The sequence below is a fragment of the Mastomys coucha genome, unplaced genomic scaffold (assembly GCF_008632895.1).
Source record: "Mastomys coucha isolate ucsf_1 unplaced genomic scaffold, UCSF_Mcou_1 pScaffold16, whole genome shotgun sequence".
Lineage (NCBI taxonomy): Eukaryota > Metazoa > Chordata > Mammalia > Rodentia > Muridae > Mastomys > Mastomys coucha.
The window spans coordinates 15,951,806-15,979,473 of record NW_022196898.1 but is presented as its reverse complement, the minus strand read 5'-3'; the positions used below and the strand labels follow the sequence as shown (position 1 = coordinate 15,979,473).

Sequence of the window (27,668 nt, the reverse complement as noted above, 5' to 3'; positions counted from 1 at the left end):
TTGGCACTCTGAGGCCACTTGTGAGAAGATGTAGAAAGGCTTATCTGCCTGTCAATGAAACCAGACATTCAAAACCTGGAAACAATCAGTCTATTTGATTCACCCTAGACATGCTTCTGGTAGATCTGAAGGGGCCTTGCTTACGAATAATTAAAGGTACAAGTAAGCTTATGTTAGACAAAAACATACAGAAGTGTATTTCACATACCTTGCCGTGAAGATAACCCTTATTAAAAGAAGTGAGCAGAGGTGGTTTCCTGTGGCTGCATTTCAGTGTCATTGATATATTCTTCTAAAGGCAGCATCTTTAATTAGGCATTAAGTGGTGATATATTCACTGGGAGTCTGTACCTGTATCCTTTTTTCAGAGGAACTTGCACTCATATTTTTTTATTAGATATTTTCTTTATTTACATTTCAAATGTTATTCCCTTTCCTGGTTTCCCCTCTGGAAACCCCCTATCCCATCTGCCCTCCCACCCACTTACCAACCCACCCACTCCCAATTCCCTGTCCTGGTATTCCCCTACATTGGGGCATCAAGTCTTCACAGGACCAAGGGCCTCTCCTCTAATTGATGTCCAACAAGGCCATCCTCTGCTGCATATGCAACTGGAGTCATAGGTCCCTCTATGTGTATTCTTTGGTTGGTGGTTTAGTCCCTGGGAGCTCTGGGAGTACTGGTTAGTTCATATTGTTGTTCTTCCTATGGGGCTGCAAGCTCCTTCAGCTCCTTCGTTCCTTCCTCTAGCTCCTCCATTGGGGACCTTGTGCTCAGTCCAATGGTGGGCTGAGATCATCCACCTCTGTATTAGTCAGGCACTGTCAGAGCCTCTCAGGAGACAGCTATATCAGGCTCCTGTCAGCAAGCACTGCTGGCATCCACAATAGTGTCTGGGTTTGGTGGCTGTATATGGGATCAATACCCAGGTGCAGCAGTCTCTGGATGGTCTTTCCTGCAGTCTCTGCTCCACACTTTGTCTCTGTATCTCCTCCCATGGGTATTTTGTTCCCCTTTCTAAGAAGGACTGAAGTATCCATACTTTGGTCCTCCTTCTTCTTGAGCTTCATGTGGTCTGTGAATTGTATCTTGGGTATTCTGAGCTTCTGGGCTAATAGCCACTTATCAGTGAGTGCATACCATGTGTGTTCTTTTGTGATTGAGTTACCTCACTCAGGATGATATTTTCTAGTTCCTTCCATTTGCCTAAGAATTTCATGAATTCATTGTTTTTAATAGCTAGTAGTATTCCATTGTGTCAATGTACCATATTTTCTGTATCCATTCCTCTGTTGAGGGACATTTGGATTCTTTCCAGCTTCTAGCTATTTAAATAAGGCTGCTATGAACATAGTGGAGCATGTGTCTTTACTACATGTTGGAGCATCTTCTGGGTATATGCCCAAGAGTGGTATAGCTGGGTCCTATGTCCTACGTCCAATTCTCTGAGGGACCAACAAACTGATTTCCAGAGTGGTTTTACCAACTAGCAATCCTACCAGCAGTAGAGGAGAATTCCTCTTTATCCACATCCTTGCCAGCATCTGATGTCACCTGAGTTTTTTATATTAGCCATTCTGACTGGTGTGAGGTAGAATCTCAGGGTTGTTTTGATTTGCATTTCCCTGATGACAGAATTGGAAAGGAAGAAGTCAAACTATCACTATTTGCAGATTATATGATAGCATAATTAAATGACCCCAAAAACTCTACCAGAGAACTCCTACAAATGATAAATAACTTCAGCAAAGTGGCTAGATATAAAATTAACTCAAACAAATCAGTAGCCTTCCTATACTCAAAGGATAAGCAGGCTGAGAAAGAAATTAGGGAAACAACACCCTTCATAATAGTCACAAACAATATAAAGTATCTTGGTGTGACTATAACCAAGCAAGTGAAAGATCTGTATGACAAGAACTTCAAGTCTCTGAAGAAAGAAATCGAAGAAGATCTCAGAAGATGGAAAGATCTCTCATGCTCATGGATTGGCAGGATTAATACAGTAAAAATGGCCATCTTGCTGAAAGCTACCTACAGATTCATTGCAATCCCCATCAAAATTCCAACTCAATTTTTCATAGAATTAGAAAGATCAATTCTCAAATTCATCTGACATAACAAAAAATCCAAGAAAGCGAAAACTATTCTCAACAATAAAAGAACTTCTGTTGGAATCACCATCCCTGACTTCAAGCTGTACTACAGAGCAATAGTGATAAAAACTGCATGGCATTGGTACCGTGACAAGCAGGTAGATTAATGGAATAGAATTGAAGACCCAGAAATGAACCCATACACCTATAGCCACTTAATCTTTGAGAAAGGAACTAAAACCATCCAGTGGGAAAAAAGACAGCATTTTCAACAAATGATGCTCATTCAACTGATGGTGAGCATGTAGAAGAATGCAAATTGATCCATTCCTATCTCCTTGTACAAAGCTCAAGTCCAAGTGGATCAAGGACCTCCACATAAAACCAGATACACTGAAACTGATAGAAAAGAAAGTGGGGAAGAGCCTCGAGCACATGGGCCCAGGGGAAACCGGAAAAGAGGATATCATTTGAAATGTAAATAAAGAAAATATCTAATAAAAAAATAAATTTAAAAAAAAGAAAGAAAGAAGATATATATAGCATAATGCACAGTTGTGGTAGGTGCTATAAAACAGAGCATAGCCAGGGGATAGAGATACACATCAAATGGGACTGCTATTAGACCAAGGGGCTGAGGAAGGCTCTCCAATATGTGACAACATATGGTGGCCTGAAGAGACGAGGCAGGGGGGACAGAGGGATGTTTCATTCAGGAAATATGGACCAGGACATCTGAACTGCAGGTAACAAGAGATGTTCACACCTTGTATGTTGCAAAGCAAAGTTGTTAGCAGTGATGAGTGGGGTGTGGTCTGGGGATGGAGGACATGGAGGCTAGGCCTGATCACCCAACGAATAAAAGCATCTTTACCAAGACAGGTCGACTCCAGAAAGAGAGAACACAAAGAGGTAGGAATTAAAGGTTGGTTTACCCATGTGAGTTTTGAGATGGCTGTTTTTTAAAAGTAATAAATCTTATGTTTTTGAAGTATCTTTAGGTTCATAGCAAAATTAAGTAAAAAGTACAGTTTCCATGGTCATGGTGGTACATGAATTTAATCCCAGCACTTAGAAAGCAGAGGCAGGAGGATCCCTGTGAGTTCAAGGCCAGCCTCATTGACACAGCAAGTTCCAGGACAGCCAAGACTACATAGAGAGGCCTTGTTTCAAAAATTAAAATAAAATTTTAATAAAAGAAAGAAATGTGCATAGGATCTATATAGCCTACCCCCACACAGAGACAATTACCTGCGATACCTCCATCTACCAAAACAGTAGAATATGTGTGCAATCAATGAAACTGTTTTGACACATTGCTCAGGGCATAGTTTATGTGAGGATTCATTCCTGGCTTGCACCTTTAAAAGTGATTCATTAAGTCCAATTAGTGCTGTGTGTGTGTTCTTGCCATACACTGGGGCACAGGCAGCCTACCAATGTCCCTCCCCAAAGAAAAATGATTCTTTCTCCCTCAGCAGCTGTCCGCTGCCATTAGCTCCCCATGTAAGGGAGAGCCATCAGGATCTCCTCCCACCCCCATGCTGTAGTTGTTATCTCGATTTTTATGGAGGTCTTGAATGAGAAGCCACTGCTGTCATGAGTTACTGTGTGCAACAACCATGTCATGTAGAAAACAAGCAGCCTTTTACAACAGCCATCCCCTTCATCTGGCTCTTACATTATTCCTGCACCCTCTTCCACAATGTCCCTGAGCCTGGGATTATGGGGAGATGGTGGTTAATGTAGAAGTGCCATCTGCAGCTAAACACTCACTGTCGATTGTTTTCAATATTTTGAATAGTGTTGAGTAAACACTATCCAGTACAATAAGAAGTTTCACCAACCAAGGTTGGGAACAGCACAAATCTATATTTAGAAGGTAGTTTGGCAATATGACCATTTAGAAAAACAACATCAGTAGTTTTTCTTCTAGGCTCCATGGCTTTCCTAGCTGAAGTTGTACCAGGCATGAATTTCCTCCTGTGAATCAGACATCAAAGAGAGCCATTGGTTACCCATGAATAGTCTTGACACTATCTCAACCTGGTTGTTTCCAGGTTTTGGATGTCTGGTTTCATTGACAGGCAGATAAGCCTTTCTGGATCTCCACATGTGGCCTCAGAAAGTACCAGCGTTCACAAAGTTGCCTTCATGCTATTTATAGTTGGGTGAGCACTCATCTTATCTGTAGACAAACCAGTGAGGCACCTCTTGTATGGCATATCATTATGACAGCATGCATAATGATAATAGTGCTAGGTAAGATCAGTGATGTCTTTTCTCCCCTGTGCAACTTATGTACCACCTTCTGGCACTATGAAAGCTAGACAGCAGGGAAAGAGTCTCTTAGTCAGTTCATGATGAGTTTCTCTATGTCCTACAACTGATAATATCTTCTTTAATAGTGTCTTACCACCTACTCATGGTATACAACTATGAGCGACATGGTTTTCTGAATAAATAGTAATGACCTATGCCAGGAATATTACCTTGCACAGGAAGAATACCAACAGCTAGGTGTGCCCTACAATGAACTATGTGAACTGTAGAATATATCAGATGAAAATAGGTTAATTTAAAAGGAAGACAAAATTTGTCTTGGAGTTCCATGACCTTACTTTCCTCTGATCCTTCCTACCTACTTAAACTTAAGATTTGCTTTTTAAAAAAAAATTACCTTATTATCTGAGGATTCTATCCATGAGTATTGTATTTACACCATTTCCTACCCATACTCTTCCCCTTAAAATTTCTCCCATGTTTCTCTAACTACCTCTGAAATCCATCAGTTCTACTTCCACATGTGTAGTTGTTGTTGTTGTGTGTTTATGTGTGTGTGTGTTTGTGTGTGTATACTGGTTTAATTCTCAAGTGCACAGGATTAATCTTAAAGTGCTGAAAATTCCATGTTCTGCTTATCTCTCCCATTTATCCTTCATTTATTTATTCATTAACAAATATTCTTGAGTGTCTGCTACATGACAGAACCACTCTAGTGCCTGAAAAACTTCAGTACAATAACCTTGACTTCATGAAGACTATTCTACTGGGAAAATGCATGAAATAAATAACACAAATGAGAAATAAGCTGCCCTGGTTGGTTTTATATCAACTCGACACACACTAGAGTTATCTGAAAAGAGGGAACCTCAATTGAAGAAAATGACTACGTAAGATCCAGGTGTAGGGCATTTTCTTAGTGATGGATAAGGAATGACTATGGGTGGTGCCATGGCTGGGCTGATAGGCTTGACTTCTATAAGAAAACAGGCTGAGCAAGCCATGGGAAGCAAGCCAGTAAACAGCACCCTCCATGGTCTCTGTCTCCAGGTTCCTGCCCAGTTTGAGCTCTTGTCCTGATTTCTTTCAATAATGAACAGCAATATAGAAACGGAAGCCAAATAAACCTTTTCCTCTGAAGTTGTTTTGGTCATGGTGTTTTATTACAACAATAGAAACATTAACTAAAACATAAGTGCACTAGGGAAGATGTTAGAACGTGATAAGTGCTTTGAAAAAAGAAATAAAATAACCAAAACAAAGGGAAGGAAGGGGATCCTTGTGTGTGAGTCCATGGAGAGATGGGAGAGTTTCGGGGACACAGCAAAATGCTGCCATTGTTTTTCTGTGGAGAATCACACTGAGGTGCAGGTTGAAAAGAAAAGGTAATGGACAAAGAAGCTTGAACAGTATACCTTTCTTCAAGGATTGGATTCTTTGGGAAATTGCTATGTAAAGCAGGCAGACCTCCAACTCACAGTGATTCTCCTGCCTCTGCCTTCCAAGTGCTGGGGTTAAGGTGTGCATTACCATGCCTGGCCCAAGATATGGAATTTCTAGTGAGAATAATTTACTTTAGTACTACAGATTCTGGCAACCTGAACCTTGATTGTGATGCATCCTCTGTTAACTGTGTTCTGGTCACAGTTCTGCTTAGGATGACTCCCAGTCCTTGAATAGGTGGCTTTATTTCTCTTGCTGTCATAGCCTTTTGTTTCTTGCAAAAGTATGCTGAGAGTTTCTGCGTTTTCAAGCTGTTATTTAAAAGACCTTGGAGCCATTTACAGGATTTCACAGCAATGAAGCAGTGATTTGAATTAGAGACAAGTGTTAAGACACAACTTAATAATGTTTGAGGACATTTTTGTTAGCCACAGTTTGGGAATGGTTGCTATGGGTGTCTATCGGCTTTAGACTGTGGGTGCTGAAAATTGTCTAATGCATAATTTCTATCTTCTTCCTTCTCCCTCTTGACCTCAAGCAGGGCAGTTCTGATGTTGGTGGTTTTAAACACTTGCTTTCTCAGAGATGCTTAAAACCAATCATCCCACAGTTTAAGGTAATGTGGCATACTCTGGACTTGATTACTTCAATGCTTTTTACATTCTCAATGCAATTAAGTCTAAAGGTCTCATTTCAGAGACAGCAAAAGTACGAAGCTAATGATATTTGATTTTTAAAATCAACTTCAAGCCTATAACTAATTTTCTCTCTCTAATAAGCACACACCAGAAGAACCCTCATTTCATATTAGTTCTCTGTTCTTTCCTTCAGTGATTTTGATTCTGTTAGGAGAAAACAGGCTATATTATTCAATATTTTGAGGGTTTCTCACTATTTGCTTAAATTTATTAATTAATATACATCAAATACCAAACCCTGTTAGAGGAGGTTCTGTTGCTAAGGTCTTGTGCCCCAATTGGTTCTTGACTTGTCAATAAAAATGATGGGGGTGGGGGGCAATTGCTGGGCAGAAGGCACAGATGGGACTTCCAGGTCCCAAGAGGAAAAAGAGACACAGAAGAAGAGAGAGCTTTTCTGCCATGCTTTGAAGAAAAGAGTACACTGCAATCATCTAAGGCTTCAGGGCACTTAGGGCCTGTACCCTCCTATACAGGTGGGTGGCCAAGGATGTTGGCAGGGGACTAGCTAATACAAGCCATTAAGTTTAGGGCAGAGGAAAATACGGAGAAAATAAATTGATAAAGGCACACATTTCCAGGCAGGAGATATCTGTGCCCAGCAATTGTGCCTAGCTGGCAAGTTCTAAAATAATAAAGCTGTCTGTGTGTCCTTTATTCTCAAATTCTAGGGTCTTGGAGTAGGGTTGTAACTCTACCTCTCTGGGAGAAAGGTGGGTAGAGAGAGGAGCTATGTTGGGGCTGGTAACAGCAGATCCCATAGACAAGCCAGAGCAAAGGTGGTTAGAAAAGGGAGCTAGACAATATTTTCTAGTTCCATCCATTTCCCTAAGAATTTCACAAATTCATCGTTTTTAATAGCTAAGTAGTACTCCATTGTGTAAATGTACCACATTTTCTGTATCCATTCCTCTGTTGAAGGACATCTGGGTTCTTTCCAGCTTCTGGCTATTATAAATGAGCCTGCTATAAACACAGTGGAGCATGTGTCCTTATTACATGTTGGAGCATCTTCCGGGTATATGCCCAGGAGTGATATAGCTGGGCCCTCAGATAATACTACGTCCAGTTTTGTGAGGAACCGCCAGACTTATTTCCAGAGTGGTTGTAACAGCTTGCAATCCCACCAACAATAGAAGAGTGTTCCTCTTTCTCCACATCCTCACCAGCATCTGCTATCACCCAAGTTTTTGATCTTAGCCATTCTGACTGGTGAGTTAACCCAATCACAAAAGAAGACACACGGGTATGCACTCACTGACAAGTGGATATTAGTCCGAAAGTTCCAAATACCCAAGATACAATTCACAGACCACATGAAGCTCAAGAAGAAGAAAGACCAAAGTATAGGTGCTTCGTTCCTTCTTAAAAAGGAGAACAAAATACTCACAGGAGCAAATATGGAGACAAAGTGTAGAGCAGAGACTGAAGGAAAGGCCATCCAGAGACTGTCTCACCTGGGGATTCATCCCATATACAGTCACCAAAATCAGACACTATTGTGGATACCAAGAAATGCTTGATAAAAAGAGCCTGATATAGCTGTCTCCTGAGAGGCCCTGCCAGAGCCTTACAAATACAAAGGCAGATGCTCACAACCAACCATTGCACTCAGGGTCCCCAATGGAGGAGTTAGAGAAAGGACTGAAGGAGCTGAAGGGGTTTGCAACCCCATAGAAAGAACAATAATATCAATCAACCAGACCCCCATAGCTCCCAGGGATTAAACCACTAACCAATGAGTACCCATGGCTCCAGCTGCATATGTAGCAGAGGATGGCCTTGTCAGGCATCAGTGGGAGGAGAGGTCCTTGGTCCTATGAAGGCTGGATAGATGCCGCAGTATAAGGGGATTGAGAGCGGGGAGGCGGGAGTGGGTGGGTGGGTAGAGGAACACCCTCACAGAAGCAGGGGGAGAGGGGGTAGGATAGGGGGTTTCTGGGTGGGGGGAAACAAGGGAAAGGGAATAACATTTGAAATGTAAATAAAGAAAATATCCAATAGAAATTAAAAAAGAAAAAAGAAAGAAAGAAAAGGAAGCTGGGTTGTGTCTGATTGCAATCAATCTGGAGGAAAGCCAGGTGGGACTAAAGGGAGCCAGGAGGGGCCAGAGCTCTGCAACTCCTAGGAAAAGCAGTAGCATGCATTTAAAACTACATGCAACCCTAATTAACAAATTAGTGCATCATGTCTGCATTTACTGTTCCCATTCCAATAGATTCTTTTACCTTCCCCAGTTTTACAAAAATCACTTAAAAGAGACAGGCGATGTGAAAAATAAATGCGGAAAAGTACACTAGTCCATTAGTAGAGTTATTCTTCAGACATTTATATCTGAAAAGTTTTACAATTGATGAATTACAAATTGACCACTGATTACCGAAGTGGTGATAGAACGGAAGGAAGCAATATCAGTTATAAAGTCTATATTGTCCATAAATTAAAGGACTCCAGTAGCTTGGGGAAGAGTGGAAGAAAAGCTATGTTACCCTGAAGCCAGGAATGAAAGGCTACTAGAAGGTCAGAAAAGAATTTTTGTGTTAAAGAAAAAAGTGTGTGGTTTAATTGAGTCCATTCTTTTTCCTATAACAGGCTTAGCTATGTAAACTGTTCGCAGCACTGAGTTTATGGTTCTAGGCATGCTCTGATGTGCATTTATGGTTCTAGGCATGCTCTGATGTGCATTTATGGTTCTAGGCATGCTCTGATGTGCATTTTAAGAAAGATGAGTAGGCCTAGAAAGCAGGAAACTCACACGTAGAAATATGCTTAAATTTGCGTTTGGTGTCTTGATTCTCTATGAACATGGAATTTATTTCTTTATGGATTATAGTTTTCTATGCTTAAATGATGCCTAAGTTGCGTAAATAAAGTAGAAGATATAGATGACATTTCACTTAAATTATGTAGAGAGTTAAAATTAAGCTAAAATGTGTTGGGGCAATATATTCTCCTAAACTCAAAACACTAAACAGTGAGTGAGAAAAATTCAAATTCACTTTCACGGATATTTAGTGATTAATCCAATTACCCCTCATTCGTTTTCATGGGAACTGTCATCCTTGCCTGTAAATCACCATATTTTTTTTTTTTGCATTGAATGGGCATGTTCTTTTCTGAGTTCTTTCATAAAGAACCTTGAACACCCTTAAATATAAGCTATCTTTTCAGTAAATATTAGTGATTAAACTCAGGCCTACATCCTTGTTAGGTTTCATTCTGTTGCTGAAATACAACACTGTGACCAAAACAACTTGGAAAAGAAATGGGTTTTTATTTATGTATTTATTTATTTATTTATTCACTTTACATCCAGATAGCAGCCACCTCTTCCCAGTCTCCTCCCTCACAGGCCCCTCCCGAATTCCTCCTCCTTCTTCTCCTTTGAGAAGGGAGAGGTTCCCTCTGGGTTCCAAACCCACCATAGCACCTCAAGTCACTGCAGGACTAGGCACCTTTTCTCCCACTGAGGCCAGACAAGGCAACCCACTTAGGGGAACAGGATCCACAGGCAGGCAACAGAGTAAGCCCCCCGCTCCAGTTGTTGGGGGACCCACATGAATACTAAGCTGAACATCTGCCACCTATGTAGGGGGGATGGCTAGGTCCAGCCTTTATATGCTCTTTGGTTGTTGGTTCAGTCTCTGAGAGCCCCCAAGGGTCCAGGTTAGTTGACTCTGTTGGTCTTCCTGTGAAGGTTCTATTCCCTTTAGATTCCTCAATCCTTCCCCCAACTCTTCCACAAGACTTCCCGAGCTCCATCTAATGTTTGGCTATGGGTCTCTGCATCTGTTTCAGTCAGCTGCTTGGTGGAGCCTCTCAGAGGACAGTTAAGCTAGGCTCCTGTCTGTAAACATAATTAATAGTGTCAGGGGTTGGTTCTGGCCCATCAGATGGATCTCAAGTTAAGGCAGTCATTGACTGGCCATTCCCTTAGTCTCTTCTCCAATTTGTCTCTGCAATTTGTAGGCACAACAAATTTTGAGTCTAAAGTTTTGTGAGTGGATTGGTGTCCTTATCCCTCCACAGGCGTCTTGACTGGCTACAGGCGGTGGCCACTTCAGGCTTCCCTCACTGCTAGGAGTCTCAGCTAGAATCATCCTCATAGACTTCCTGGGCCCTCCCCAACAGGCAAATGGATGGAACTACAAAATATCATCCCAAATGAGGTAACCCACACCCAAAAGGTCATGCATGGTAGATACTCACTTATAAGTGGATATTAGCCATAAAGTACAGGATAGCCATGGTACAATCTACAGACCCAAGCTAAATGATGAGGGCCCAAGAGAGGATGCTTAAGTCTCACTCAGAAGGGTAAGTAAAACAGTCATCAGATGTGATGGAGGAAAGGAACTTGGTCAGGGAAGGGATGGGGAAACAGGATGAGGGGCATCTCTAGGGTGTGCCAGAAAAGGGTTTATTTTTATCTTAAACTTCCAAATCACAGTCCATCATCGAGGTAAGTCAAAGCAGGAATTCACAGCAGGAATCTGAAGGCAGGACTGCTTGCTATTCTGACAAAATAACAAAGAGAGTACAGCAGAAAATATGGAAGATGATACTTGCTAACTGACTCTCTGGCTCACAAGTTAGCTTGTGCTTAGCTAGCTATATTAGTCTAGAACCACCTACCTAAGGAACACAGTGGGCTGGGCCCTCTACATCAATTATTAATACATCACAGACATACCCATATGTCAATCTAATCTAGGCAATACCTCAGTTAAGGCTTTTCCTCTCAAATGACTTTAGGCAGTGCCAAGTTGACAATTAGGCCTAGCCAGGACCATCCCTGTCAAATCTACTTATGAAATTTTATTTATAACTATACCAACTCATAAATACCATCATACCAAGGGAGTTTTTATTTGTTATCTTTTTTAGCAAAGTCTTCAGACCTGTATAAATGAGTCTACTTTAAAACACTCAAGATTTAAATTCTTCACATTCATGCAGTATTGATATAGTCTAATCTCAATAGTTCAAGTGTCAAATATGTATTGACTATTTAAGATGTGCGCTATTGTTTTTAGAAATGGTGTCATGTTTGACTTTCAGTTCCCTGGTCAGCTGAGTATTTTAAACGTGTGTGCAACAAAAACAGCTCTGTTTCCTTAAAGTAATTTAAAAATTATATGAACAAAACAACTTGAGGATTTAAATACTAACATATTAGGAAGTTTACAAACAAAATAAGAGCAAGAATAGCATGTCTACACCATGGCTGATTAGTGCATTATCTGTAAATACATTTAACATAAAGGATGACGCTCTGATAGCAAAGGAACCGTCTGGTTTCAGGTCAGAAACCCAGTTCTCAAACATCTGAAGACATTCCCAAGCGTTTTCAACCAAGTATTACTTTTGTTAACTTTTGAACTCAAGCATAGTTTTAAAGCATGCAATCCATGTGTTTCAAATTCATTTTCACTTTATGCATCAAGACACGGCTTGGGAAGCTCCTCTGATCTCCATGGGGTGTCCCCCAGAGCAGAAATCTTACCAAGAAATGAGCTTTGCCAGTGTTAAGAAGCGGCCTGACACATATCAGAATGTAACCGTGCTGACTTCTGAAGCAAAGAGAATTTTTTTAGTTTTGATCACAGTCCTTTCCTTCCATTCAAGACAAAGTAGAATAATAAGAACTTGACATAGACTCAGCTGGTCATGAACAAAGTTTGCACAGGGAGATGTGACTGCTCATTCATTATAGGTGAGGCTGCCTTGGATACCTGCAGTAAAATATGAAGGGCATTAAATACAATAAACAAGTTTAAACATCATTAAAAAAAAAAACTTCACTACCCAGTTCCAGTCCACCCCACTACTTCCACTTCATCAGAAACCCAAGTAACTTCTGTTCACAATGCCACCTTTGTCTCCTCCAGACGTAGGGCTGATGTTTTCCAGACAGGTGATGGTGTTTCTAGGCACCAGTTGAACAAATGAACTCCATCAGTTATTCAAAAAGTGGAGAAACACGAGGTGAGGCAGTTGAGTGGGTGGAGACGCAGGCTCCGTACCCATGCTAGATCCAGAGGCCTCTGCTGGGCCTCACCCCTGCATCCCAGCACCCTCTTCTACAATAAGAAAGAGAAATTGAGGTGCGAACTCAGAAAATCATCTCCCCAGGACACTCATACATACTTTATTAGCTAATTCTTTAAAGTGGGAGCTGCTAATTTACATGCAGCCAATGATTTTCCTACACAGTTTTTATATATAATTTTTCTCATTTTTTATTTTTGAGTATGTGTATTTTCCCTGCATGTATGTCTATATAGCATGTATGTATGTGCATGGGGTTCCTGGAGGCCAGGTGAGGGTATTAGAAAAGAGTTGTGAGCCACTGTGTAGGCATTAGAAATCAAACTTGAGTCCTTTGGGAAGAGCAGCCAGTCATCTCAGCTGCGGAGCGATCTCTGTAGCCCCAGTACAGAATTAGTCTGAGTCTTTTGCATTTCTAATGCTAGTATTCCTTGAAATCATTTTATGCATTAAATAAACTTAACTAATCACTTAATGCTGAGACATCAAGTCCACGGGGATAGTAATGTATGGTAGCCCAATTCTCATCTATTTCCTGGTGGAAAAAGTCTACTAAACGTATTTTTATTACTATAAAAATATAACGTTCACTGTAAATTTTTGAAAATCATAGAAAAGGCTTAAAAATTATTTTATTCTTACCAGTTAACCAATGTTAGAAATTTTACTTATTTCTTCTGGGTTTTTTTTTTAATTTTTAGTTTATGTTTGGTAATTTCATACATAGATAGAATATATTTCGATTATACGCACTCCCCTCCCGTCTCCATCTTCTCCCAAGCCCGTCCCCCTGTCCTCCTCCCCTCCCACCCATTCACACAAGCGATATCTAAAAGTATGTGCTAGAGTGTTCACTGACTTGAGTGTGCCTCTGGGTGAGTCCACCTTGGTGCTTGAAAAGGGTTTCAAAGAGTTTTGTGGCAGCCTTCTCAGGTGATCACTGGAGGGGCCGGCAGCTCCTCGGAGAAGCTGAGTCCTGACCTCATGCAGGCAGTCTGGGATGCCACATTTAGCTCATCCACAAAACTCTGGGTATGTTGTTGAATTGGGGGGAGGGGACATGTCTGACACTAACCAAATATTTTGGTATGCGTGACGTACGTAGAAAGAATGCCAACAATAACCAGCAGTTTAATTTACTTTGTACTGCCTTTGTAATTTGTTCTGCCTTTAATTGCCCTGAGCATATCTGGTCCCCATCAGATGACACTGCCACTCCAGGATACACAGCCTTGATATCATAGGGAGTCACCCTCATTTGGAAGGTGACCAATCTGCCAGCCCATCATTATTTAGGGAACCATATGTGTGTTTGGGGTATGCAGGACACATTCAGTAGGCATCTTTCACTTTAAAGATGTCTACTAATCTGACCTGTTATCTACACCATCCAATGAAGCTGCAGCTTTGGAATCCACGGGGAGGGTCTTAGAGAAAAAAAGACACTGTAAAATGGTGGCATTGCGATACTAAAGATTATAGGTACAGAATGAAGGTGGAGATGTCAGACTTTTGTACTGTTTTTAGTTACTCTGTAGGATCCAGTGAGTCCCTATCATATACTAAAGCAGCTTCTAAACACTAATAACATTAATAAGGTGATTGGATGAGGGCACTGGTGGCTGAATTGTCAGGGTGTGTGTGTGTGTGTGTGTGTGTGTGTGTGTGTGTGTGTGTGTGTGTGTACATAAGTGCAGGCGTCTGTGAAGTGAAGCCAGAGGCATCAGACGCCCCTGGAGCCGGAGTCACACACAATTTATAACTGACTGAACCATCTCTCTGGACCTCTGATTTCAGTTCTGATGGAACATCAAATCAAATCAAACCCAGCACCCCTTGTTCCCCAAATAGGCTAGAGAGAGCAGAAAATAAAAGAATCTGTGCCAGTCCTGAGTGGAATGCTTGTGCCCTTCCTATCCACAGATGTTACTGTTCGTGATGGCAGCTCAGGCTCCAGCCAGAGAGACTTCACATCAGTAAGATGTGAAGATGCTACCTTCACATGAAGGCAGCAGCACACCCTGGACCCTCTCTAAGGACAGCCACAGTCAGCCTCAGCTGCTAACCTTTGGATTTATATTACATGATGCTTAAATTGGAGGGCTGTGAACTCATCAAGTCAGAGGGGTACAAAATCAGGATGTGCCTAGTCCCGTAGAGACTTTATGTCCTAGGGAAAGGAGATGCTAGTGGGGGTGAAGATGGGGACATGAAAAGCAAAGACAAAAAGGGTGGAGAATGGGGTGAAGACCTCTGGGAGGGGGGACTGGAAGGGGCAACATTTGGAATGTAAATAAATAAAATAATTTTATTAAAAATCGTGGGCATTTGCCATGTGAGACCTGCAGGTAGAGCTTTGGCCACCTTCACTCAGAATAAGGGCCCTGTGATTCAAGCAGACAAGTAAAATCTTAAAACAGAAATAAAATTAGTTTACATTGCTCTTCTTAAAACTTTAAAATAGAACTACCAGGTGACCCTGTTATATCACTCCTGGGTTTCTACTCAAAGGACTTTATATCAAACTAGAGATCCCTCCATGCCCTTATTTATTTCTGCCCTGTTCATAAGGAACCCACAAAGGAAGTGGAACTAGTCCAGATGTCCATCAGTAGATGAATGGGTAATGAAAATGTGGCATATTTGTGTACATAATTGAATATTATTTGGTTATAAAAATGAAATCATGGACTGGAGAGATGGCTCAGCAGTTAAGAGCACTAACTGTTCTTCCAGGGGCACTGAGTTCAATTCCCAGCAACCACATGGTGGCTCACGACCTTCTGTAATAGGGGGCTGATGCCCTCTTCTGGTGTGTCTAAAGATAGTGTGCTCAAATTCATAAAATAATATATCTTTAAGAAAGAAAGAAAGAAAGAAAGAAAGAAAGAAAGAAAGAAAGAAAGAAAAAGGAAGGAAGGAAGGAAGGAAGAAAGGAAGGAAGGAAGGAAATCATGAAATATGCAGGAAAAATGGGCAGAACTGGAAAGAATTATATTATGAGATAACTTGGCCTTAGAAAGTCAAAAATCACACATCCTATCTCATATGGGGACCCTAGATCATGTTTACATGTGTGTGTAAGTAAAGGTGAGTGCAGTCTAGGCTATAATACCAGAAAGGAGACTACTGTGGAGGTGACAGGACACGGGAGGCCTGAGGGTGAGGAAAAGGAAGCTAGAGGGTGTTGAAGGGTACAGGGGACTCAGGGAGCTGGCAGGCGTAATAGGGAAAGAGAATCCACAAAATCAAATTTTATTTGAAAATTCCATAATGAAACCTAAGACTGTGTATTCTAACTAAACTAAGATTTATTTATTTATTTATTTATTTTTATTTTTATTTATTTATTTATTTATTTATTTTTAGGGAAGTCAGAGCAACTTTATTCAGTGGCAGGTTTCATGAAGAGAGCACTAAGACTCCCTTCTCAGCCTCTGGTGCAATCATCTCAGAGAGGCTTGAACAAAACCCTTCATGGGAGTAGCTGCCACATTACAGGGAGCCTTAATGTTATTTACTAAGATTTATTTTTAAAAAGAAACCTATGAGGTTTTGCTCCCTTCTTTACTTCCATTCTGTTCTTTTCTATTATTATTAGATATTTTCTTTATTTAAATTTCAAATGTTATCCCCTTTCCTGGTTTCCCCTCTGAAAACCCTCTATTCTCTCCCCCCTCCCCTTGCTCACCAACCACCCACACCTGCTTCCTGGTCCTGGCATTCCCCTACACTGGGGCATAGAACCTTCACAGGACCAAGGGCCTCTCCTCCCACTGAGGACCAAGAAGGTCAACCTCTGCTTTTCCATTCTTAGCATACAGTGTAGACCTGTGGTTACAGGAATCCATCTGGTTTCAGCTGCATTTTTGTGACTGTGACCTATGAAAGCTGGGAAGTCTTTTGCTCTATAGACAGGTTGACCTTGAACTTAGAAACTCACCTGCCTCTGCTCCTGAGTCTTAGAACTAAGGCATGCACCATTGCCAACTAGCCTGCAGAGTTTCTTGCATGGAGGCTAGGACATAGCCTACACTATCACCACGGATAGTTTTCAATGTTCTATTCTTTGAGATGCCAAAACACTTTAGCAGTCATCTGACCTAACTTCACTTGGAAGTCACCCAGAATAGATATAGAGGGAGTGAAGGAAGAGAAGAGAGAATGAAAGAGAGAAATGAAGGCCAGTAGGTCTGAGATAGTTATTAAGGGCTGCATATTCAACATCCTTTTGTTTTGAGACAGCAGTTGCAAATTTGGCATCCGAATTCACAGTGTGTCTCAGAATTGGCTGCACAGGGTTGGTTCCTTTCTATTCAGTGAACCTTAGTTAGCAGCTTTGACTTGAACAAGATGCTTCTTAACTCTCTCATGACAGCCACATACCCACTCCGTCAACACAAAAGTGGTGACTATCTTAGGAAAGCCAGGCTCATTAGAACTAAACGGGCAAGCTCTAACAAGAGCCTCAGAGTTTGATATGCACTTTGTGGCCCAGATGCCACAAGAAGCACCTGGGATGCAAGGTCTTAATTAAGAAGGTCCAGCTGGAGACAGAGGAAGCAAATGAGTCATATCCAGACTCTCGTACGCTTGTCCTGTACACCCTTCAGAGAGCGGGGAAATGTCAATAAGCTCACTTTAGTGGAATGTAATCATAAAGTTTCCTAAATTTTTCTCTTCCTCAAATCTGGTTGCTGTTATGTAGTATGCAGAATTGTAAAGTAATCGATACCACGTGGTTCAATGCCTGCAGGAGTCGCAATGAGGTCCAGTGCCTGCAAGGGATCCCAACTTGCTGGTCTCGTTTGCCTCTGCACAACCTTTGATAAATCTATGCTTCGTAGAGCCAAATGTTTATTTATAACATATGGCCTCCCACTGACTCAGTGTAACCACAGCATGACTCTGTATCATTGCCAGAAATCAAGTATATTAGCATTATGGGGGGAAAAGCATGTGTTTGATTTAAAGTTCATATAAATTCCAGAAATACTTTCATGTCTACAAACTCTGAGAGCTCCTATGAAAATATCCTAAATTTATCTCTGATTGTGTTTGATGTTGACTTTTCTCTTGCATCCTTTTGGTTGGAGAGCTAACTTGTATTTGGCAGACATTGGGAGGTTATGGTGGGGAAATGTTGCATTCTTCCAAATGCTCTGCCCTGAAGGGTTTCATGATTGGGTAAGGACTATGCCAGGTTCTGCACAGTGTGACTGGGCTTGGAAGATGCATGTGTGCTTTTCTCTAGTATATATTAAAAACGAGTGTAGTGTAGTCATTCAGTAACAAGTTCAATTGGAAATAAATTCATACTTATAGTTTAATTAATCATGTTTGGGGGGATTCTTAACCATGTTCCTAAAATCAGTCTAAAAATGTAAATAATGTTGCCACAATAAACCTTTTCCATAAGGATCAGTGGTTAAATCACCTCATCAGAAAAGATCCTGCTTTGAGAGCTATTTGTCTAAGATTGTTCTCCATCTGTATAATCTGAAAACCAGGAAAGTCACAGCAGGATCCTCTGTTCACATCTCCTTTGCAGTAGGATGGCCTTATTTTCAAATTTGGACATTATATGAATAGGAAATCATTCTTTGCAAATATCTCAGTGCCCCTCAATATAAAATTACTATGTGGTTTAGAAATTCCATAACTCTGTGTGTGTATACACACACACACACACACACACACACACACACACACAAACATAGAGAGATACATATATATGTGTATATGTATATATATATGTATCTGTCTGTCTTTCTATGTTTGTGTGTGTGTGTGTGTGTGTGTGTGTGTGTGTGTGTGTGTGTATGTGTAATACATATATTACAATAACTTACAGGGAGCTGAAGAGATAACTCAGTGGTTAAGAGCCCCAACTACTTTTTCAGAGGTCCTGAGTTCAATTCCCAGCAACCACATGGTGGCTCACAACCATCAGTAATAAGATCTGATGCCCTCTTCTGGTGTGTCTGAAGACAGTTCCAGTGTACTCATATAAATAAAATAAATAAATAAATTGTTTAAAAAAAAAAAGAACTTACAGAATGGCCTAGGTTAACACTTCTACACTAAGGGTGGCTGTAGGTGTCATGTGCGAGGCTGAATTGCTTTTTGAAGGTTTCATCCAAGGAAAACAGATATTTTGCTATATATATTTATATATAATAAAATATCTATCTTCCTTGAATATAATATGTGGAGATATGTGTGTGTATGTATCCAAACAAGCATTCAAATAAAAAATGCTTATAAATGTTTATAGAAGCACTACTGCACATCACAATCGACAGGCAGAAACTACCAAATTCCCATAGATATATACAGTATATCCACACAAAAGGATGTTATTTAACATTAAAAAGAAAGTATTGATCTATGCTATCATATAAATGACTTTGAACACATGTTAAATGAAGAAGCAATACACAAAAGGACAGTATATGATTCCATTTATATGCAGTATCCAGAGCTGGCAAATCTATAGAGAAAAAAATTATATTTGTGGTTGCAAAGAACTAGGGGGTAGTTTGAGAATGAGTAATAGTTAATTAATGGATATAAGGTTTCCATTTGAAATAATGAGAAACTTCTGGAACCAGATATCAGACACATAATAAAACATACCTAATACCACTCAATGTTATATTTTTTAAATGGTTAAAATAGGAATTTGATGTTATTGTATTTTTAGCATAATAAAAATTGCTAAATATATGGGCATTCTGCAGCAAACTCTGTATTTAGTAAGCATCAGAAAGTGTACAAATAAAAACTCTAGAATAACTTATGAAGTGGCCCTGTTGACACTTCTACATTAAGAGTGGCAGTAGATGCCATGTGCTATGGACAAGGCCTTTCTTGAAGGTGTTATCCAAAGTAAGATGGAAACCAAATGATGGCTTTCCTTATGAAAAAAAAAATTTATTCAAAATAGATCCAAAACCTTATTGTGAAACATGGAAACTGTAATTCTGGAAAGAAACATTTCGAGATATACACACATGGTGGCTGGATGCATGGCTTAAAGTTTAAAGTATTGGTTGCTCTTCCAGAGAACCAAAGTTTGATTCTCACAACCTATATGGTGGCTCACAACCACTTGTAACTCCAGGTCCAAGGGAAACCGACATCCTTTTTGACATCTGTAGGCACCAGGCATGCACACGGCACACATACATAAATGCAGGCAAAATTCCCATAGATATAAAAATGTTAAAATTAGCCTAAAAACTTTTTTTAAAATGTATAGGCATAGATAAAAGCTTTCTGAAAAAGATCAAAGTACCCCAGGAAATAAAAGCAATCACCGACAAATAGTATTGCATGAATTAAAAAGCTTCTCTGCATGCAAAAAAAAAAAAAAAAAAAAAAAAAAAAAAAAAAAAGGAAAAAGAAAAAGAAAAATTGACAGAATTAAGACACAGCTCACAGAAAGAGAGGGAATCTTTGCCAGCTATACACCTGTCATGAGGTTGGTTATGGTTTGAAGCTGAGTTGTTTCCCACAGCTTCAGGCTCGTACATTGAATGCTGGTTTCGTGCATGGTAGTGCTGTGTCAGAGGCTTCAGAATCTCCAGGAGATGGGGTTTAGTGGACGGAACTGAGTTGCCGAGGGAAGAATCATTAGCTATTTTTCTCATCGCTATGGCAAAAGACTTGACAAAAAACGACCTATCCAGCCTATGGAAGGGTGCTGTCCACATTTAGAGTAGGTTCCTCCTCAGTTAACATAATCCAGATACGGTACTGACCTTCAGAGACTCAAGCTTTGTGCAATGGCGCCTTCCAGGAAGTTCTTCGTGGGGGGACAGCTGGAAGATGGACAGGAGAAAGAAGTGCCTGGGAGAACTCATCTTCATCCTGAAAGCAGCCAATGTGCCGGCAGACCCCGATTGTTTTGTGCACTGCCAACTGCCTACATCAACTTCGCCAGGTAGAAGCTGGATCCCAAAGTTGCTGAGGCTGCACAGAACTGCTACAAAGTGACCAACGGGGCCTTTACTGGGGAAATCAGCCGTGGCTTGATCAAAGACTTAGGAGCCACCTGGGTCGTGCTGGAGTACTCGGAAAAAAGACACATCTTTGGGGAATCCGATGCGTTGATTGGGCAGAAAGTGAACCATGCAATAGCAGAGGGACTCCGAGTGATCGCCTGCATCAAGGAGAAGCTAGACGAAAGGGAAGCTGGCATCACTGAGAAAGTTGTTTTCAAGCAAACCAAGGTCATCACAGATAATGTGAAGGACTGAAGCAAGGTGTTCCTGGCCTATGACCCTGTATGGGTCATTGGGATTGGCAAAACTGCAACCTCTCAACAGGCCCAGGAAGTACATGAGAAGCTCCGGGGATGGCTGAAATCCAATGTCTCTGATGGGGTGGCAGCTCAGTGCAGCCCGGTCATTTATGGAGGTTCTGTGGCTGGAGCAACATGCAAAGAGCTGGCAAGCCAGCCTGATGTGGATGGCTTGTTCGTGGTTGGTGCATCTCTCAAGCCTGAATTTGTGGACATCAGCAATGCCAAACAATGAACACGACCCATCCCTCTACCTGCCTGCATAGCATGGACTAGGTTTCGCAGAAGTTTAGTAACTGCTCTTACCAGTCACATGCTTCTGATGACATCAACTGCCCCATCTTGTGGCCTAGTCCACACTGTACCTTCCTGAACCTTTTACAACTCCTCATACTGGTTGGGACCAGGCCAATCCCTTTACCACTTACAATGGGTAGAATCAAACATGTCACCAAGGTGGCTTCGTGGGGAGTGGAAGGAGTAGAACTGACTGTCCCTTTGGGCCCTAAAAAGTGAAATCGCCTTCCATTGGTTTGGGATGGAAACTCATGGTTGGAGCACAGGAAGTGGGCTTTGTGTCACTTTGGCCTGTCACTTAGATGGCCTTGGCTCTAGTTTCACTCCCAAGCCCTACTTGATGTCTGATGCAGAAATTCAGAGCCTCTGGGTCTGAATTTCAATATATATGAAGGCCAAGATCCTCTTATTCTAAGATACCTGGTGTACTCCCTTCCCTGACAATGCTGAAGCCCTTGTATTGTGTTTGTGAACCATCCTACTACATGTAAGGAGAAAAAAAAAAAACGTAATCCAGATATGGCAGATAAAATCCTTGCATATATGTCAGAGGTTTGTTCTCATCATGATTCAAATCCCCTTGAGTTGACAATCAAATTAAGCCAACAAACACCTCAAACATTTGTATTCACTCTCTGCTTGACATGAAACCAATAATGTGAGCTCTGTGCTTCTTCTGTGAACTGAACGGCTCTGCTACAGTACTTTCTCCACTGTGAGGAACTGGATGCCTCTGACTCTGTGAATGAAAATAAGTCTTTCTTCCTTTAAGTTGTTTCTGTCAAGTATCATGAATACAGCAATAAAGAAGTAACAAATATTGAAAACTGATCCCAAAGTTCTTAGGCCTTTAAAATGGGTTTGAAAGAGGAAACTGGAAAAGGTTGGAGACACAGGCTAGGTAAGTTCTAGAATGGCTTTCAGCAAAATTTAATGGGTGACTCTGGTACAAGTTTAGAAGACTATCAGAAGAAATGTGGAGAGTAAACACTGTCTTCATGATGCTTCATACAGGAGCAAGACTCTATTGGCAGTTGTGCCAACCTATTAATCTTGAGAAATACTGAATCCCAAAGTAGTGGACTTATTAACTTGGTAGAAGAAAGACATAGCATTCAGGTGGAAGTGTGATTATTGCTGGCTGCTGTTAAGCTAATTTACAGTGAAAATTATGAGTTAAAAAGATTTTTTCAAGTGCATTTGTCTAGAAAAGGAAATGAGCTTATAGCCACAGGCAGAGAAGTTATAAGTCAAAAAAAATCAATGCAACTGAACAGAAGTCACAAAAATTGCAACTGTCAAATTGGAAACGTATCTTCAGGAAAGTTTTAGGAATTGGTAAGATGCCCTACCCACTGCAGGCACCAGAGTATAAAACTGAAAACGTATTTGAAAGTCTTCCTTTTAACACAGTGCCTCCGATGCACTATTCTCCTAGGGTTGTCAGATAAACTGTTTTTCCTGGTTCTGCCCTAGGTATCTGAGCACTCAGAAGCCAACAGAGCCTTGATCCAAAGGTGTTCACATCCTGCTTGAGCTGGTAGCAGAATTTGGCATGCATCATACCCATGGTGCTATCTTTGTAAACATGAAGAATGTGGATACTTCCACCAAAGTTTTAAAGAAAAACCTGAGAGGCCAGATAATACATAGCAGGGTTGGATTTCCTGCAAGAGCTATGTAAGAATGATGAGGGTAAAGCCTAAATTGAAGTCCCAATGGACAACAGGTTCCAGGGGTGTGAGACATGTACCAGAGAAAGTTGTAGGCCAAGTGGAATCAATGTGCAAGAAAGGCCATATGGGCTGTGAAGGCCAGATTACAGATTATAGGGATGGTAAAGCCACTTGGGCTCAGATAATGCATCCTGTGCTCTAGGCTCCAGACAGGGAGCCACGGGGTTGAATGTCTGCCCTGCTAGGGTTCAGTCTTGCTTGCCTTCATCTTTCCTTGCTATACTTTTAAGATGGGACATTTTTCTCTGTACCGTTATCTTAGAAGTACATCACCATTATCTTGTGTGTTGGATCATGAAGTAAAACTAATGTTCGATGCTGTGTTATTTCTAGATACTGTGAGAAGTTGTGTGGCAAAGCTGTTCTTTACCTGTTCTTTAAAGGGTCATTACTGCCTATACAGCAAGTCCAGTTTCACCCTCGTCAGCCAAGCACCCCAGCCATGGATCCAGATCATGTTTCTCTTCCAACAGGTGTGTATAATTGATGCTCATCAGGCTCCTGGATAAGCTGCTATGGTGTGAGCTTATGGTCACTTCTGTTGAGTTATTAATCCTTTGGCCAAAAGTGGTATTATGGAGGGGGAAAGGGAAGAAGGGCTGAGCACCACAGTAAAGCATTTGCCTGCATCTTGGAAGCCCTAAGTTCAATCTCCAGCACTGGAGTAAAAAATGTAAAACAAAAAAGAAAGAGAGAAAGAAACAAAGAAAAGAAAAGAAAAGAGAAACTGCTTTGTGTTAAGCAGCAGTAAAAGCAGAGTAAAAACTCTACAGATGCCTACCATCTGTAGAGTTAGACTTTATCTATCTTATTCTAAAATCCAATTAATTTCAGTGTGAACATATCATTTTTGACACTGCTGAGAGTCTGAAATCCACTTTTGTCTGGTGACTATATGTACATGGAAAAAATCACACAAAGGAAAACTTTCAACTTAATGATGAAGAATTTTATGCCAAAATGTCAACATGAAATATGTCAACATAGAAATGCTTATTAAAAGCATTAAATTTGCACTTAAAATATAAATGTAGATTATGAAATGTCACTATTATAAGAGATCTTAAACTCCATTTGTATTGACTATGGGAACTGTAGGGCAGAACTCATATTATTAGATCTCCAATACAGTAATCTTTTTGCTGTTGCCTATGTTTTGAAAATAAACTGGGAAATATTTGTAGGTAAGAGAAGGGTGGGCAGAAATAGAAAATGCAGGATGTGAGTGTTGTAATAGGCTTGAAAAAATAGGCCAAGTAATAAAACCATAAAATTGCTTTGGTTAATAAAATAATTTCTGTAAGAGCACCTATAAAAGTCACCAGAGATGGAGGGGTGGCTCTGGTGACCCGAGTTTAATTCATTGGATCCACATGGAAGGAGAGGATCAGCTCTTGTGAGTTGTCTCTGACATGCACATCTGTATAACATAACATGCATGTGCCCATAAACACACACATAATAACATAACATTTTTAATTTAATAAAATATTTAAAATTACAGGTGGGCAGTGTCTTTAGTAGACATCATAGGTTACTGAACAAATAGCCCAGTGCCCAATAAAGGTTTCCTCTTTTCAAATTGTTGGCCAGTGAGCTCTCAAAGAGCTCTAAACACTATGAGTGATTGTCATTGCTTAGGTTTACCCTCTAGAACTCTATTCCTAGGCTCTGTTACTGAAGACACCATATACTTGAATCAAAGAATATAGAGGAATGAAGCTGGTACCAAGTTGGAAGCTTCATCCCTACTGATTAGTTTTTACAGTCCTGAAAGACAGTATACCTGCTACCAGGGGAGAAATGCAATTATCCACCTTACCCAGCTATAACTTCTGCAAGCTTCCGTTACTGGCCTGGAAATAATACACACTGATGTAATAGGGACACACATGCAGAAGCATCCAAACACCTTTAGGTTGGATTTAAGAACCATTCCACAAGATGGAACTCATGCCTGCATCTTTAGCAGGGCCAAGAACCTATGGCTAGCCAGACCACAGTACTATTTTTTCTGCTAAATGGATGTTGCATTAAACTGATTCTCAATGATTTATTGTTGTACCAATGGAATAGTGCATCTCCCAACCCTGATCAAAGAAGCTTCCTTTTTCAGTCTATGCAAACTAACAATTCACACAGAGACCCACAATTGGTCAATACATAAAGCATAAAAGCCTGGAATGCCCAGTTCTAAATGCAACATTTATATCATACTCCCTCCCAAGACAAGAGTCAGCATGGAAGACAGGGTGGAATACCAAGACAAAATCAGAGCACAGAGGATGGAGGCAGTCACGAAGCCCCACCCCTAGCTGGAAAGCCACTGGAAACTGATGAATGATTCAAGAGGGTGAGTTGGCCTTTCCAGGATGCAGCTCCTAAGAAGGCCACCCCTGCCCTAACGGATGGTGTATATTGGTAGCGCTTAGCAGAGTCACTAGGCTTGGAAAGTGAAGAAAGGACACATGAAACTGAGAAGGGATCATAGTAGAATAAAAGAGGAAGCACGGAAGAGGAATGGAGGAGTGTACTCAATCAGAACCTCATATGCTTATGTGAAATTTTCAAACAAAATGCCCAAGCAAAGAAAAATCCAAATTAAATAGAATTTTAAAGTCACAGAGACTGAGTACTCTATTTTTTTTTATGAAGTCAGACTTATTGGGGAAAACAATGAAATGTAGTGCTGACTGCTTCACAATCATAAAATGTAACTACAGTAATTCAGAAAGGCTGTAGAATCTGCCGATTTTTACTGCAATATGTTTTCTTAAGAACACTTAATAACATCTTGCAAAGAACAGCTCAGACTTCAGTGTGAGCCAAATTGCATATAAACATAAAAATAACATTCTTTTTTCCTTAGAATAATAATAATCATTTTCCACTTTTTTCCAAGTGATTTTTTTTTTAATTTGGCTCCACCTTTGGCTTTGTTCTTAAAATTATGAAAGCACACCAAGAAAACTTTTTTTTTCACTCTTTCAAACTGTTTTCTTGACAGTGTGATTTTTTTCCCTCCTTTTTAAGGAAAATCACCAGAACTGTCTCTTTGTAAAATTTTCTTCGAGTTTTTCTTACTGTAATGCTTTCCTTCTTTGTCCACACCTATGATATTATGCAGTCTGGGTAAGTCCTGGCTTGGGGACAAAGCCATAACAAGCTTTCATTTATTTGCTAATTACAAACCCATCACTGGTTCTTGTGTGGGTGGCCAATGCTCACTGTCATGTCAGCTTTACACAGGGAGTCCTCAGACTCAGTGAACTGCTCCTTTTTGGATTAATAATTCATTAAATCAAGTCCTGCTCTTCTTGAAACAAAACATCTTGTCCTGTATGAGTCTGATAATAATTAGAAAATTCAAGAGTATGGGCACAAATTAAATGACAGAAATCACTGTCTCATAAACTTTTAAAATCTGTCAGTCACTAACTTGAGGTTCATTATTCTCTACTTTTCCCAATTAGCACAAGTTGCCATTCACTCATGACAATCATGAGATTTTCCTAGAAAAATATTTAGTACTTTGCACTCACTAAGTAGAAGGCTGTGCATACAGACTGTCTAGAAAGTCTCAGTCATTGTCATGAAAAAATTATTTATAAGCCAATCTCACTAGTGTATGCTACCTCATGATAAAGAATAGCGTGTATGATATTGTATGTAAATAAATACTTATGTCACTTATTGATATTCTATATGTTTTTAGAAAATTCTTCTCTTAAATTAATTTGGCTTCTCACATCTGTAAATAGGACATTCCAACATATCAGGGATTACCAGTCACATCACAGATTAGTAAATATGTAAGCAGGTTTAACATGCCCATTAAAAAGCTGATTCTCATTGGTTGTGATAAATTCTATCTAAATGTAATCTCTCACTGACAATGAAAAGAAGTTAAAGCTTTAAGAATAGTCATCCTGGAAATCAGTTCGGCGGTTCCTCCAGAAATTGGACATAGTACTACCAGAGGACCCAGTTATACCACTCCTGGGCATATACCCAGAAGATGCTCCAACATGTAATAAGGACACATGCTCCACCATATTCATAGCAGCCTTATTTATAATAGCCAGAAACTGGAAAGAACCCAGATGTCCCTCAACAGAGGAGTGGATACAGAAAATGTGGTACATCTACACAATGGATTACTACTCAGCTACTAAAAACAATGAATTTATGAAATTCTTAGGGAAATGGATGTATTGGGAGAATATCATCCTGAGTGAGGTAACCCAATCACAAAAGAACACACATGGTATGCACTCTCTGATAAGTGGATATTAGCCCAGAAGATCGGAATACACGGAGTACAATCCACAAACCACAAGAAACTCAAGAAGAAGGAAGACCAAAATGTGGACACTTCATTCCTTCTTAAAAGGGGGAACAAAATACCCATGGAAGGAGTTGCAGAGACTACCTATGGAGCAGAGACTGAAGGAAGGGCATTCCAGCCTGATATAGCTATCTCCTGAGAGGCTCTGACAGTACCCGACTAATACAGAAGTAGAGGCTCACAGCCATTCATTGGACTGAGCACAGGGTCCCCAATGAAGGAGCTAGAGAAAGGACCCAAGGAGCTGAAGGGTTTGCAGGACCTTAGGACGAATAACAATATGAACTAACTAGTACCCTCAGAGCTCCCAGGGACTAAACTACCAACCAAAGAGCATATACATGGTGGGACTAATTGCTCCAGCAGCATATGTATAGTAGAGGATGGCCAAGTTGGTCATCAATGGG

General features: G+C 40.5%; 1 protein-coding gene and 1 pseudogene across 4 annotated transcripts in view; both read left to right on the top strand.

The window, feature by feature from the left end:
• Nucleotides 1-27,668, top strand: part of Veph1 (ventricular zone expressed PH domain containing 1) — a 214,789-nt gene that overhangs the window by 122,282 nt on the left and 64,839 nt on the right. For 3 of the 4 annotated variants that reach the window (XM_031374039.1, XM_031374040.1, XM_031374041.1), the window contains exon 10: nucleotides 23,247-23,386. In XM_031374039.1, coding sequence (XP_031229899.1) covers nucleotides 23,247-23,386 — 140 coding nt within the window. Of the gene's footprint in view, nucleotides 1-6,364; nucleotides 6,414-23,246; nucleotides 23,387-27,668 lie in introns of those variants that run through there. The other variant, XM_031374042.1, reaches the window with a different exon arrangement.
• On the top strand, nucleotides 20,339-21,115 carry LOC116092968 (annotated as a pseudogene).